The sequence below is a fragment of the Theropithecus gelada genome, chromosome 20, assembly GCF_003255815.1.
Source record: "Theropithecus gelada isolate Dixy chromosome 20, Tgel_1.0, whole genome shotgun sequence".
Classification (NCBI taxonomy): domain Eukaryota; kingdom Metazoa; phylum Chordata; class Mammalia; order Primates; family Cercopithecidae; genus Theropithecus; species Theropithecus gelada.
The window spans coordinates 46,472,967-46,486,517 of record NC_037688.1 but is presented as its reverse complement, the minus strand read 5'-3'; the positions used below and the strand labels follow the sequence as shown (position 1 = coordinate 46,486,517).

General features: G+C 61.3%; 1 protein-coding gene across 3 annotated transcripts in view; it reads left to right on the top strand.

The window, feature by feature from the left end:
• GALNS (galactosamine (N-acetyl)-6-sulfatase) overlaps window positions 1-13,551 on the top strand; it is a 41,925-nt gene that overhangs the window by 25,188 nt on the left and 3,186 nt on the right. For all 3 annotated transcript variants that reach the window (XM_025369932.1, XM_025369930.1, XM_025369931.1), the window contains 5 exons: window positions 2,330-2,433; window positions 3,067-3,203; window positions 4,212-4,314; window positions 10,193-10,314; window positions 12,424-12,541. In XM_025369932.1, coding sequence (XP_025225717.1) covers window positions 2,330-2,433; window positions 3,067-3,203; window positions 4,212-4,314; window positions 10,193-10,314; window positions 12,424-12,541 — 584 coding nt within the window. The remainder of the gene's footprint in view (window positions 1-2,329; window positions 2,434-3,066; window positions 3,204-4,211; window positions 4,315-10,192; window positions 10,315-12,423; window positions 12,542-13,551) is intronic.

Sequence of the window (13,551 nt, the reverse complement as noted above, 5' to 3'; positions counted from 1 at the left end):
TTTTTTGAGACGGAGTCTCGCTCTGTAGCCCAGGCTGGAGTGCAGTGGCGCAATCTCAGCTCACTGCAAGCTCCGCCTCCCGGGTTCCCGCCATTCTCCTGCCTCAGCCTCCCGAGTAGCTGGGACTACAGGCACCCGCCACCTCGCCCGGCTAGTTTTTTTTTTTTTTGTATTTTTTAGTAGAGACGGGGTTTCACCGTGTTAGCCAGGATGGTCTCGATCTCCTGACCTCGTGATCCACCCACCTCAGCGTCCCAAAGTGCTGGGTTTCATACAAACAAATGGCATACGTACCTATTTTTAATGAGAACCCCCACACCCAGCACCCAGCACAAGACTAGAAACAGAGCATCCCAGAGAAAGCGGGGGAGGGGGCCGGGCGCAGTGGCTCACGCCTGTAATCCCAGCACTTTGGGAGGCTGAGGTGGGAGGATCACGAGGTCAGGAGATCGAGACTATCCTGGTCAACATGGTGAAACCCTGTCTCTACTAATAAAAAATTAGCCTGGCGTGGTGGTGGGCACCGGTAGTCTCAGTTATGCAGGAGGCTGAGGCAGGAGAATGGCATGAACCCAGGAGGCAGAGCTTGCAGTGAGCCGAGATTGCACCACTGCACTGCAGCCTGGGCAACAGAGCTAGACTCTGTCTCTAAAAGAAAAATTTAAAAAGCGGGAAAGGAGAGAGAGAGAGAAGGAAAGAAAAGGGAGGGAGTCAGGGAGAGAAGGAGAAAGAAGAAAGAACAGCATGGCCTCCTGCGAGCCGAGTGTCCCCTAGAAGTGGCCACTATCCCTAGCTCAGTATCCTTTGTCCCCTCACAGGTTCTGTGGCTCTGCTGCTATGAGCAGGGCCCTCCCTGAGCCAGGCCAGGTTCTGGGTGCTGGCGTGTTCGCCTGTGAGGGACTCTGAGCAGAGCTGCCTGCGAGGTTCTGTTCAGAGGCTTCCCCACGCTGCCACTCAAGGGGGTTTGGAAGGCAGCGCAGGAAAGAATTGCGGTGACTTCACGTCCCCTGGGTCACTTTTTCACTACCAGAAAAATACTGTTTTTTTTTGAGACAGAGTCTCGCTCTGTCGCCCAGGCTTGAGTGCAATGACGCAATCTCGGCTCACTGTAAGCTCCGCCTCCCGGGTTCCCGCCATTCTCCTGCCTCAGCCTCCTGAGTAACTTTGACTACAGGTGCCCGCCACCATGCCCAGCTAATTTTTTGTATTTTTAGCAGAGACGGGGTTTCACCGTGTTGGCCAGGATAGTCTCGATCACCTGACTTCGTGATCCACCCACCTCAGCCTCCCAAAGTGCTGGGATTACAGGCGTGAGCCACCGCATCCCGTTTTTTCTTTTTTCTCTTTTTTTGAGACAAGGTCTTGCTGTGTCACCCAGGCTGGAGTGCAGTGGCGTGATCTCAGCTCACTGCAGCCTTGATCTCCTGGGCTCAGATGATCCTCCCACCTCCTGAATAGCCTCCTGAATAGCTGAGACTACGAGGCACGCCACCACACCCAGCTAATTTTTGTTTTTGTAGAGTTGGGGTTTAGCCATGGTCTCTCTTTGGTAGAAACCAGTCTAGGCTAGTCTTGAACTCTCGGGTTCAAGCAATCCCCTTGCTTCAGCGTCCCAAGGTACTGGGATGACAGGTGTGAGTCACCACAGCCAGCCCCTTGGTTTCCTTTTCCCCTTTTTTCAGGGGACCTGAAGCTGAGAGCGCCTCAGGTGCTCAGGCTACAGCAGCAGGAGTGGTTTTTGTTCATGACATGAGCCCCCTGCCTCCTCCCTCCATGTCTGGGCGTGAGCCGGGGATGGTGCCGGCACCGGAGCTGGCCTTTGCCCCATGAGCACTTCCCACAAGCGATGGCTCAGAGACCAAAATCCAGTCTTGGGGGTTTGTCCGAAACACAGATTCCTGCACCCCACCCTGACTGACGGAGTCAGAACCATAGGGGGCCAGAAGTTGGCTGCATTTTAAGTTCCCCACACACCGGGAGGCTTGTGAACATTCACGTTCGGGAAGCACCAGCCGGCGACTGCGCACCGGCGCCTGGGCCTCTGCTGTGGGAGTGTATGTTTCTGAGTCTTGCTGATACCTTGTGGTTGCGTTTCCGTTTCCTCAGTGGGCATGACGTTGCCACTTTCCCAGGAGACCTTGCAGCCGCGGCATCTCAGATGAGCCCCTGGAGGGCTGCCCCGAGGCTCGGATCTCGCACTCCAGCCAGAGCGCCCCGGCCGGGCCCTTTGTCCCCATGACCGGTCTCAGTGACTCAGTGTCACCTGGGAAGGGGGAGGGCCTGGGGACATCGGGTCCCAGTGGCCTGACGTGGGGCCCCTCTCTCCCAGCTGGCAGCAACGGCCCCTTTCTGTGTGGGAAGCAGACCACGTTTGAAGGAGGGATGAGGGAGCCTGCCCTCGCGTGGTGGCCGGGGCACATCGCCGCAGGCCAGGTGAGTCAGCGTCCACCTGTCTGCCGGGCAGCAGGCCCAGGCCTGTGGCCATCCCAGGGTGTGTGAAGCCCTCACTTTCCTCTCGCCTGCCCACCCTCCCCAGGGCCTGGCCTGCCTGTCCCTCCTGCCTGTCCTGGAGCTCCCTGGGTGTGTCAGGAGCCGTCCCCACCACAGCCACTCAGAGGCGCTCCTGTCCAGCCTCAGCTGCCCCTCCACGCCTGGTTTTCGTCCATCTGCTTTTCTGACTTAAGGGGCAGGGCTCACGGTGGCGTTAGGGCTTTCAGTGTTAGAGCGAGGCGGTCCTCTCCAGACAGGTGGGCCTGGAGAGGTGGGACCTCCTGGCATCTCCCTGGCAGGGCTGTGATTCTCTTTTCATCTGATCCACAGGGGCAGAGGAGGCTGCCAGGGAGTGAGGACATGGCCGGGCTCTGGGGTCTTTGAGACCTGGTTAGAGGCCCTTCTGCCACTCACAGGCCTTGTGGCTCCGCTCAGTCCCTGCCATGGGCATGTGCGCATGTGTGCATATCTGTAGACCCAGCTGGGCAGCGGGGCACACGTCCCCCCGGGGATTGGCCCCCAGCCCCATCGGGTCGGGACAGAGTGCCCTGAGCATGTTGCTGTCGTGTGTTTCAGGTGAGCCACCAGCTGGGCAGTATCATGGACCTCTTCACCACCAGCCTGGCGCTTGCGGGCCTGACGCCGCCCAGAGACAGGGCCATTGATGGCCTCAATCTCCTCCCCGCCCTCCTGCAGGGCCGGCTGATGGACAGGTTGGTGCTAGAACTGCCCCGGCCCCTTCCCCCGGATCCAAGTGGTGAAGCCCAGAGCTGATGATCAGGTGTGACCCCAGGCCCAGCTGCCCCTCATTCCGGACACAGGCGTGCTCGTGCCCAGTGCTGAAGGAGGCGGAGGCCTGTGACGAGAGGACCTGGGGACCTGCCTGTGGGGCGGGAGCCACCCTGGGAAGGTCCAAGCACAGCGAGGCCCTGGCTCTCAGGAAAGCCTTAGGAGGGAGAGCGAGGCCGGAAGAGGGGCCTCATCCCTGCCTGTACCCAGGCACACACCGCCCCTGCCCACCCCACCCCTCTTCCCTGCCCAGCCTGGTTTTCGGTGCCCCATGGCTTCCTGTAGTTTCCTTCCACCTGAGTCGCTGCTCTGCCAAGTCCACGGCCCGGCTTGTCCGGCTCTTAACTTCTGTCTAAATCCTTGGTGTCCGAAGTCCATTTCCTACCCCTGAGAGCAGCCACCACTTCACTCAAACCACGTTTCCTGGGCGGCCCTGAAGGGATGAGGATTATTCCAAAGGCTTGATGGGAAACAGAAGGTGGGGATGGCCCAAGGCAGCTGCCTCCTCTGGCTTTCCGGGGCAGGACAGAGGGCGTTTTGCTCACTTGTCCCCTCTCGGGAACTGGCACAAGTGCTTGGTCACTGTGGGGAGAGACGGTGCCCGGCTGCGTCCCCCACTCCCCGTTCCTGCCTCGCAGGCCCAACGTGGTCCGGAGACCCCGTGCCACCCGCTTTCCTCTCACCTGCCCACCCTCCCCAGGGCCTGGCCTGACCTCGCCAAGGACCAGCAATGAGGGGACGCCCAGGCACCCCAGCCCCGGCCACCTTACAGGCCTTTTCACTTTTCGATCATCTTTGTAAAGTATCAACCAAGATCTCACGCAGAGGCATGGAGAGACATGAGCCACTGATGACGGACGCAGCCCGGAGCCCCCAGGTGGACCCAGCGAGTCCTTCCCATCGTTACATGGTCCTCCCCTCCCGTCCGACAGGCCCGTCTTCTATTACCGCGGTGACACGCTGATGGCGACCACCCTCGGGCAGCACAAGGCTCACTTCTGGACCTGGACCAACTCCTGGGAGAACTTCAGACAGGTACGGGGCTCGGGACACGGGCGCGGGGGGAGCTGCCCCCATCTCTGTCCAGATGTGGCTCCTGAGTGCCATCCTTGGGGAGGCACAGGAGGGTGAGACAGGCAGGAGCCCCACCCCCTCCACAGCCTCCTCTGCGTGGCCCCCAGTCCTTCAGCGTGGCCCAGGGTGTGGCAGCTGACAGGCTGGAGGCGAGGGAGGGACCTCTTCCTGCCCCGCATGGTGACAGCAGCCCTGCCGCACAGCTATAAGCCTGGCCCAGACCCTGGTCAGGTGGCCCCCATGGGCCTCTCCATCCTGCCAGGGCACCTGAGCCTCGCCCACACCCCAGGCTGGAGGCGATAGGGGTGTGGCCTGCTTGGCCCGGGTGCTACATGGGGGCCACAGCCTCAGCGTCACCACAGCAGCCCCCAGCGTGGGAGGGTGAAACGCCACACGCACAGGGCCTGGGGCTCCGGCCACCCCAGGCTACCCCAGTATTGTCAGTGCCAGACTCTCCCACGAGCCCTCGCCCCGAGCCTCCTGCTCCCTCCCCGGGGCTTTCTCTGGCCCCTGCTAATCCCCACCTCCAGCATCCCCGACCCCCTCCTGAGGGGTCTCTCTCAGCCCCACCCACTCCCAGCATCAAAGTCTTGAGATATGAACCCCCTGCTAATCTGCCTTAATTGGGAAGAAAATCATTCAGTTTAATGGAGAATCTAAGGACTAGAAGTGAGGACTGGAGCTGAGGGCTGAGCACCCAGGCTGAGGAGTGAAGCTGCTCGCGGGGCAGCAGCTGGAGGGCACCAGTGCCCAGGAGTGTTTTTGGCCTCTCCCCACCTTGTGCAGGCCCTGCACCCACTCTTTTTTCGGGTTTTACCCAACACTGCCGCTTGCGAGGGCCGTCCTGGGCATCGGTCCCCCGGCCCTCTCCGTGATCCGCCCTTCTCCAGACTCCCAGGGTTCCTCAGGGCTGCTCTAGTGAGCACCATGGGTACTTCCTGGCTACCTGGAGGCCGGCAGTATGTGGAACCCTCTGGAAGGAGGGCTGGTCCCCGACTGTCACACACGCAACCCCTCACCCTCTCCGGGGCCCTCTATGGGGTCCCTGTCGTTGGCCCTGTTGGGACAAGGTCGGTGAGCCCCGCTTTTGCCCAAGTTGGTGTCCAGAGTGGACGGGCTGCAGCCAGAAGGGCACACAGAGCTCCCGGGCTGAGCCTCCCAGGCTCCTGTCAGCGCCTGTAAAAGTCTGGAAGGTTTTGCAGGCAGACTCGCCGCTGACGCAGCCTGGGTCTCACTCGCATGCCACTCTTTGCTGGAACATGTTTGTGCAAGGGCTCAGAAAACATCAGGAGAAGCCCCCCAGCACCGGCAGGCAGGGAGGCTGTTAACCGCGTCACTCCACTCCCTGGAGAGTATTGGGGGCTGCCCCTGACACCAGGCACCATGGTCCTGAGGGCCCAAGGCTTGGCCACATGGCAGATGCCGTGGTCCTGAGGGCCCAGGGCTTGGCCACATGGCAGACGCCGCGGTCCTGAGGGCCCGGGGCTTGGCCTCATGGCCGTAGGCAGAGTGGGGTCGTCGGTAGTGAACTCACCTGTTCCGGGGCAGATGTCCTTACTCGTAAAAATCGCAGCCTGAGATGCAGAAAATGAGGACCATGGACTGTGAGCGTCGTGGGGTGGGGAGGGCCGGGGGAGGGGCCTGACGTGGCTGAAGCTGCTGGTCAGCAAATGGGGCCCAAGGGGGCCACAGCTGAATGTTCCAAGAAGGGAACCTGGAGTTTTTTTCTTTGGAGTTTTATGGGTTTTTAAGTATATCCAATTAAACACAATTTTTTTTAAGACAGAGTCTGGCTCTGTTGCCCAGGCTAGAGTGGAGTGGCATGATCTCAGCCCACTGCAACCTCCACCTCCAGGGTTCAAGCGATTCCCCTGCCTCAGTCTCCCAAGTAGCTGGGATTACAGGTATCTGCCACCATCTCCGGCTGATTTTTGTATTTTTAGTAGAGATGGGGTTTCACCATGTTGGCCAGGCTGGTCTCAAACACTTGACCTCAGGTGATCCACCTGCCTCAGCCTCCCAAAGTGCTGGGATGACAGGCGTAAGGCACCGTACCTGGCCTAGACACATAATTTGAGCATAAAAAGAAAAATCAGAATTTGTTTTCCAGCCTAAGAGCAGATGACAGTGGGCTCCTGTGACGTTTTTGTCTGTTGTGGCCACTGCCGGGGAGAATCTGCGTCCTGCGTGGGTATCAAGTCCGTGATCCTGTTGTTCCCGTCCTGCTCCACAGCCCCACAAGGTGTGGCTCGGCAGGCCAGCCCGTGGCCGGAGCCCCATGGACTCACCTGCCCTGTGGGCCTGGGGTTCTCTTGGAGGGCACTGACTGGGCCTTGGTCTCTGGCAGCTGGCCAGCCTTGCGGACGACAGAGACCCTCTGGTTCCTATCACACGTGGCTGAGTGGGTCAGATGGGAGCCTGTGACGGACAAAACACCCTTGGCAGTGTGGGGGTGGGGGGGGGGGGGGTTTGTGGGGGGGGTGGGGGGAGTGGGGGGGGTTTGTGGTGGGGGTGGGGGGATGAGGGGGGTTTGTGGTGGGGGGGCCTCTCCAGTTCTCCCTGGGGCCTCGTGGAGACACCTGCATCGTAGAATAGCTCCATGCCCGATGCCCTTGCCTTCCTGGGCAGAGCTGTGCTGGGCCTTAGCACTGTCGCTGGGCTGAGGCTGCAGCTCTGTCTGGGAGCACCTACCAGCTGTGCACAACGGTTTGGTCACCTCCTGGTGATACCGTGCGATGGGACCTGGCATCCCCAGAGCTGGTGAAGGGCTCTCTGTGGATTTGCTCCCGAGGGAGAGATGTGCCCAGCAGGAAGCCCTTGGGGGCCCCGGGGTCCTCGCCCCTCCGTCGTTTGGGTCAAATAGTTCAGAGTTAGTTGCTTGCTGCTGTCAGATCCATGGAGACCATCCTGGAGCCGGGACTCGGCCCACATCAGCCTCGTGGGCAAAGGCAGAGAGCAGCTGGCCTGCAGCCACAGCGAGTCTGCCCAGAGCCCACGTGACGGGGGGGGGGGGGGGGGGGGGTGCCAGGGTTCTGGCAGCAGGTCCCTTATCCACACTCCAGGCCTCTGCCGGTCACTCTGTGGGTCACAAGTTTGCCTGTGGAGGTCCCGGGTCCTTGGGCTCCCTGCCACCACTGCCGCTGCCACCTCCCGTTGTGACAACACGGATGCTTTTCTTCCAAATGCCGGCCCCGTCCGCCCTCCTCCCTCCCAGGGGACAGTGAGGCCCAGCCAGCTGGAGCATCATAGACAATGACGGGGTCATGTCCCCCGAGCTGCCCACCCGGGGCCAGTGGGGTCCCTCCTGGGGGATCCACATGCCGGGGTGACTGCTCTGCGAGGCCACACTGTGCATCCTGGGCTGGCCCCTACTCTGAAGGCGCAGGCCGGTGTGGTCACAGCTCGGGGCTGTGTGCTGGTCTGCCGTCCCCTGGTCCCAGGTCACCTGGAGGGACCTTGTTAGTGTCCATTCTGAAGGCTGAGCCTGAGAACCAGCTGGGCCTGGAGAGTCCTCAGTGTGACCTGACCACAGGTCACTGCTCCTAGGACCCCTCCATTGGCTGATGCCAGGTAGACCCCAGCACCCGCAGCCCTCCACTAATGGGGTCCTCAACACCTTCCCTTCTGGGCCGTTGGGGGAGGAGGGAAAGGTGCTATGAGGAAGACCACAGCCACGGATGGGTGTTAGCCCTGGGGCCAGGCCGGACCGAGTCGCTCCTCCTGGCAGAGTGGCCTTCGGGTGGAGCCTGGCCAGTGCCTGCCAGTGAGGTGGCAGCAAGGTCAGAAGGGTGCACACCAGCCCTCACAGGCTATTGCCGCTGCTGGGTCCTGTGGCTCTGCCCCCATCTTCTCCTGGCGCCCCAGGATCCTCCTCTGCCCACCTCAGGCTGGGCCCTTGACCCCTGCAGCGCTCTGCTCCCCGCAGGACCCCTTCCTACCTGGAGACCCAGCTGCTGGCACCCAGCCTACAGGCCTACCCCAGCCGTCCGATCAGCCCACAGGCCCACCTCAGCCATCAGATCAGCCCACAGGCCCACCCCAGCCATCGGACCAGTTGCCCTGCCTGGTGCCTGGCTTCTCTGCCAGCAGAGCACAGGCCCTGCCCTGGGTTCCCAAACCTGAATGCGTTCCTCGCCGCAGGCCCTTGAGCCGTGTGCGGTGGGCAGCCCTGGCTGCCGTGCTCGCCGTACGCTGTCACATCCCAGCGCGTCCTCGGTGCTGTGCTCGTTGAGAGAACTGGTGCCTGGCAGGTACCAGGTGTGCAGAGGATGCGGCGGTCACCCAGAGGAGCACCAGGGCCATGCACATCCCCCACTGCAGCGGCTGCTGCGACCACAGAGTGGGAAGCAGGAGAGGTCAGGCCAATCCGCGAGACCCTCGGCCTTTCCTGACCAAATCCCCGAGCGTCTGCCTGTCTACGGGATCATCCCTTCCCCTCCTACCTCTCTTTTAAAAGTCAGTCCTGACTCCCAGGCCCCTGCCTGCACCCCACCGTACATGCCCAGTGCCTGGCACTCGGTGCTGGCTCAGTGAGGAGGAAGAGGTGCACGGCGATGGCTGGCTCTGCCGTGGTGCCCCCAGGGTGAGGTCTCCCTCGGAACACAGCAGTGAGAGAGAAATCTGCACACATCAGCCGGGTCTTGATTAAACAGCTTATTTGACTTGCGTCCCGGCCGTAGGTCACGTCATGTGTCTTGACTGAGATGCTTCCCCATTACCTGCCAGCATCTTCCTGCAGAGTGTGGCCGTTCCTCCCGCTGTCCATCCACACGCTGTCTGTCCGGGAGGCCCCAACACGGCCCCCTGTGGTGCCACTTTCGTGTCCACTGCTGCCCTGAGCCACGCTGAGCGCGGCCCTTGGTTTCCAGCCGTGGACTCGGGAATCTGCAGCCCAGGGCACGTCAGTGGAATTGCGTGGACTTCTAACCTCCCTCCTCCACTGAAAAGCAGAACATGGTCTGCTCCGCTGACCAGCTGTCCCTCCCAGAAACACGCCACGTGCTAGGAAACAGTTTGCTTGTCAGACGGCTGATGCCCGTGGGAGCTGCTCAGTCACTGGTGCCAGAGGCAAGCAGCTTGGCTGCACCTGTCCCAGCCCACCCTGGCTCAAGGCTTGAGGGATCCCTGCACACAGTGGCCCAGTCTCCTGGCTGCTGGAGCCCCTGGCACAGTCCTCAGATGAACCCCTTGGCCTGCAGCACCCCCTCTGGGAATATTAGAGGCATACCTCCCCCTTCCCGAATCAGGGAGCCCGGGGGTGGGGGCGGGGGGCGGCAGCAGAGAGAGAATTGTGGTTACTGTGAAATCCTCGCCCTTCTTGAGCGTGTGAGTCTGCGTCAACCCCCTGGCTCTGTCTGTTTTCTCTCGCCTTTCAGGTGTTGGTCCTGCTCTTCCCCGTGTCAGGGTTTCTATAGGGATTCTGGGCATTGTGGCTCTCCCTTCTCCCAGGGCAGGCCCTCCCTCTCATCCCCAGCAGAGAGTGGGGTGTTAAAAGGGGCTTTCCTCCATGAAATTAGTGGCTGTCCAGATGTGAGGCTGGCTAAGGTGTTTTAAAAGAAGAGGGGTACATGAAAACGGGGTACGTGAGGCATGCCAGCTACGCATCTCGGGGGTCCACAGCGGGTGGCTTCACCTCCTCCACAGGATGCTTACAGGCCCAGTAGTCCTTCAGCGTTCAGCCAGTGCCCTGCACCATGCTGAGTACCAGGGACACTGCTAGGCACAGGCAGACAAGGCCCCCCACAGCCCCCAGTTAGGGCTCCAGGACACGGGCAGATGAGGCCCCTCACGCCGCGGTCAGGGGCTCCAGGACACACCTTCCCTCCTCTTCTCATTGCAGGGCATTGATTTCTGCCCTGGGCAGAACGTTTCCGGGGTCACGACTCACAGCCTGGAAGACCACACGAAGCTGCCCCTGATCTTCCACCTGGGACGGGACCCGGGGGAGAGGTTCCCCCTGAGGTAAGTCAGTGCAGGGCCTCCTGACTGCTGGGGCGGTGCCAGCCGGACTCCCCCAAACGCAGGCTCCACAGGGATGGAGCCCCTCTGCACCCTGCCCGCCACCTCCCCGTGCCTGTGTCTCCTCTTGCTGTTCGTGCCCACACATGCTTGGTGGCCTGCCCTCCTCTCAGGGCGCCTGCTCCTGTCCACCCTGGTGGTCTCCCCACTTCTGTGCCTTCTGGGCCACCGTCCACCCGGCCCCCAGTGATGTGTCCCTGACTCTGAACTGCCTTTGGGGATGGCTGAGGCCAGAGGGGAGGTGTCCAGGCCCTGGGGCCAGCAGGAGGTGCAAGGACACAGGTCAGCTAGCAGGAGGAATGGCAGAAAGCCGCCAGCCCCAGCTCCACCCTCTGCTCTCTGGGCCTTGTCCTCACCCTATCGAGGATGCCGGAGCCTGTGCCATTGCCTGCCAGCTTTCAGGGATGCCCTCCCCTTACCCTTGGGAGTCTCGAGGGTCATGGTCGCCAGTACCAAGCCCACGTGCCCTCTGGCAGCTCCTTAGGGGTGACACAGAGGCCCCAACACTTGGCTGGAGGAAGGCCCAACACTCTGGCTTCCTTTTTTTTTTTTTGCCCAAAGCTGTCTCCCTGGGCTAGGCCTGGCTGGAGGCTTCTCCACCCCACCCCAGCAGGATGAGCAGGTCCCCAGTTCCTGCTGCTGGTCTGGGGTTCTGGGGCACATGCGTTTCCAGTGGTCTCCAGCATTTCTGCCCTATCGGGTTGGTCCTGGGAAGTCCCAGGAGCGTCAGGGGAGTGGCTGTGCAGAGGTAGAGCCAGGCCTGAGCACAGCAGTTGCTCTCTGCCCAGGCTGTTCTCTGCTTACCAATCGGCCTGGGTTTGTGTAGGGCCAGTGGGAGGCAGCAGAGAGCAGTACAGAACCGAGGGTGGCAGCACCACTGCCAAGGTCGCTCGAGGCTCCTGCACCCTCTGGACGGGGCAACCACCTTGCCACGGGGCTGAGCCTGCACTGAGGTTCCTGGGCTGGAGCCCTTCCCATGGCCTCAGGGACCATTTGGGCACTTCCTCAGCAGCACCTCTCCTCCACCAAGTGTGCAGCTCAGAAGCCCAGGATGGTGACTACGGGAAGGCAGCACAGAGCCTGGAGTGGACAGAGCGGTGTCCCCAGGCCCAGGTCCACCCACACCTCCCAGCTCCATCAGGAGGGGAGCTGGCTCACCTGGTAACCCCATCTCTAGCTTTGTGAGGAGCTGCCACACTGCCTTCTACAGTGGCTGCTCCAGTCCGCGTCCCCACCAGCAGCAATGCGGCTCCCGGCCTCGGCACTGACAAGCTCCAGCTTCAGCCTCACACTCGTGGAAGTTCCTCCCTGCATCTCCATGATGACAGTGGGGGCAGGTGTCTGTTCAGGTGCATGTTGGCGATATTAGAAGTGATTGAAAATGGTGAAAAAGCATCATCTCTGCAGATGTCCTCAGAGCCCGGCACGACAGCGCCATGGACCCTAGATTCACAGCATTGCAATCTGCGGCCCTCACGGCACCTCGTCGAGTTGTGTAATCGTATCTTCGTGAAAACGAAAGGAATCCAAACACTCTACGTGTTTGCATTGGAATTTTAGAACCACAGATGCTATTCCTCTCCATTTCCCGCTTTTTTTGGGCAATGGGATGACATTGCTTTTGTAATGAAACAAGTTTGTGTCGTATTTGTAAATGTTTACGTAGTAGCGAGTACTGGGGAGACCCACACACAAGTCCCAGCCCACACGTCCCAGGTCCTGGTCACAGGCAGGTCACCCTAGTGGGGACAGGACGGGACGGTTCTGCTCACAGCCTCTCTGCCAGGGCTTGGCCTCCCGAGCCTCCATTTCTTCCATTGCCCGTGAGTCTGAGGGCAGAGGATGGCTCAGGTGCCTGCTGCCTGTCCTAGCGAGGCCTGGGGCCGCTGTAGGCTTGAACACGTGGTCCACAGTGACTGCCCACTGTGGTTCTCGGCCCATTAGACTCCTGAAGCCTCAGCCTTCCCAGGCTAGCCCCTCCCTGTCCTTCACTGTCGGCCCCAGGCGCACCCCTGCAGCCACAGCCATGTGACCAGAGCTCTTTGTCCCCAGCTTTGCCAGCACTGAGTACCAGGAGGCCCTCAGCAGGATCACTTCGGTCGTCCAGCAGCACCAGGAGGCCTTGGTCCCCGGGCAGCCCCAGCTCAACGTGTGCAACTGGGCAGTGATGGTAAGTGGCTGGTATGCAGGCAGCCATCTCTGTGCCGGGGCCGCAGCCACCCACCTGGGGCCCCAGGATGAACCGTGGCCAGCACAGGGCGGGGGTAGGGGCTCTTCCCTGCCTCCATCAGTGGTAAGGCCCTGGTGCCTCAGAGCACACGTGGTGGTGTCCAGGATTCAGGGAGCAGGAGCCGAGCGACTCGGGGACCAGAACAACACTGTGCCAGGGCAGCCGCAGGTCCAGAGCCGGCCACCCGGGCCTCTGCCTGGCTGAGCTGAGACTGGGGAGCTCCAAGACCCCTCTCCTGCTCCCCACAGGTGGTCACTGGGGGACAGCAGGGAGCATGAGAGGGGCCGGGGTCCCCTGGTCCTCGACTCCCACATGGGCAGCTTCTCTTTGGAGGGGCCCTGTGATGACACCCAAATCCCCAGGCTCTGCAGGCACTGAGGCAGGAACGGCACTGCCCGCTGGGTCTCGGGTGGACTGGTGCTGCACTGTGAGTGGCAGCGGCCCCAGGGCCCACCTGCAAGGTTCCCATTGTGCCTCCTTCATGCTGGGCCAGCCCCAGGGACCTTCGTGTCAGACCTGATCCCACTCAGTCACCCAGAGCAGCATCTCCTTGCGGCCTGATGAGACCAGGCCATGTTCACCTCCAGTGGAGAAACGGCCTAATCACACCAGCATCGGCCAGAAACACAAGCATAGATGGTGCCTCCAAAGTTTCACTGAAGTCTGTGTTCAAGGCACAAAGGATGCGTCTCCTTGTCCAGACATGGGGGCCGCAGTCAGGGCCTCTTAGGAGCAGCTTTTCTGTCCCCTGCTTGGGGGTCCGCTAGGGTGGGGTGTGGACGGCCCAGCCATCCTGAGTGTGCAGTGGCCACAAAGGCCTTTTTCCCAGCACAGTGATGTGGGTCCCAGCAGGGAAGGCCTTCACAGCTCCTTCAGATGAGACATGTGCAGCCTGCACTCCAGTCAGCAAAAACGGGCCACACACAGGTCAGCAGTGTCACTCCTGGGTG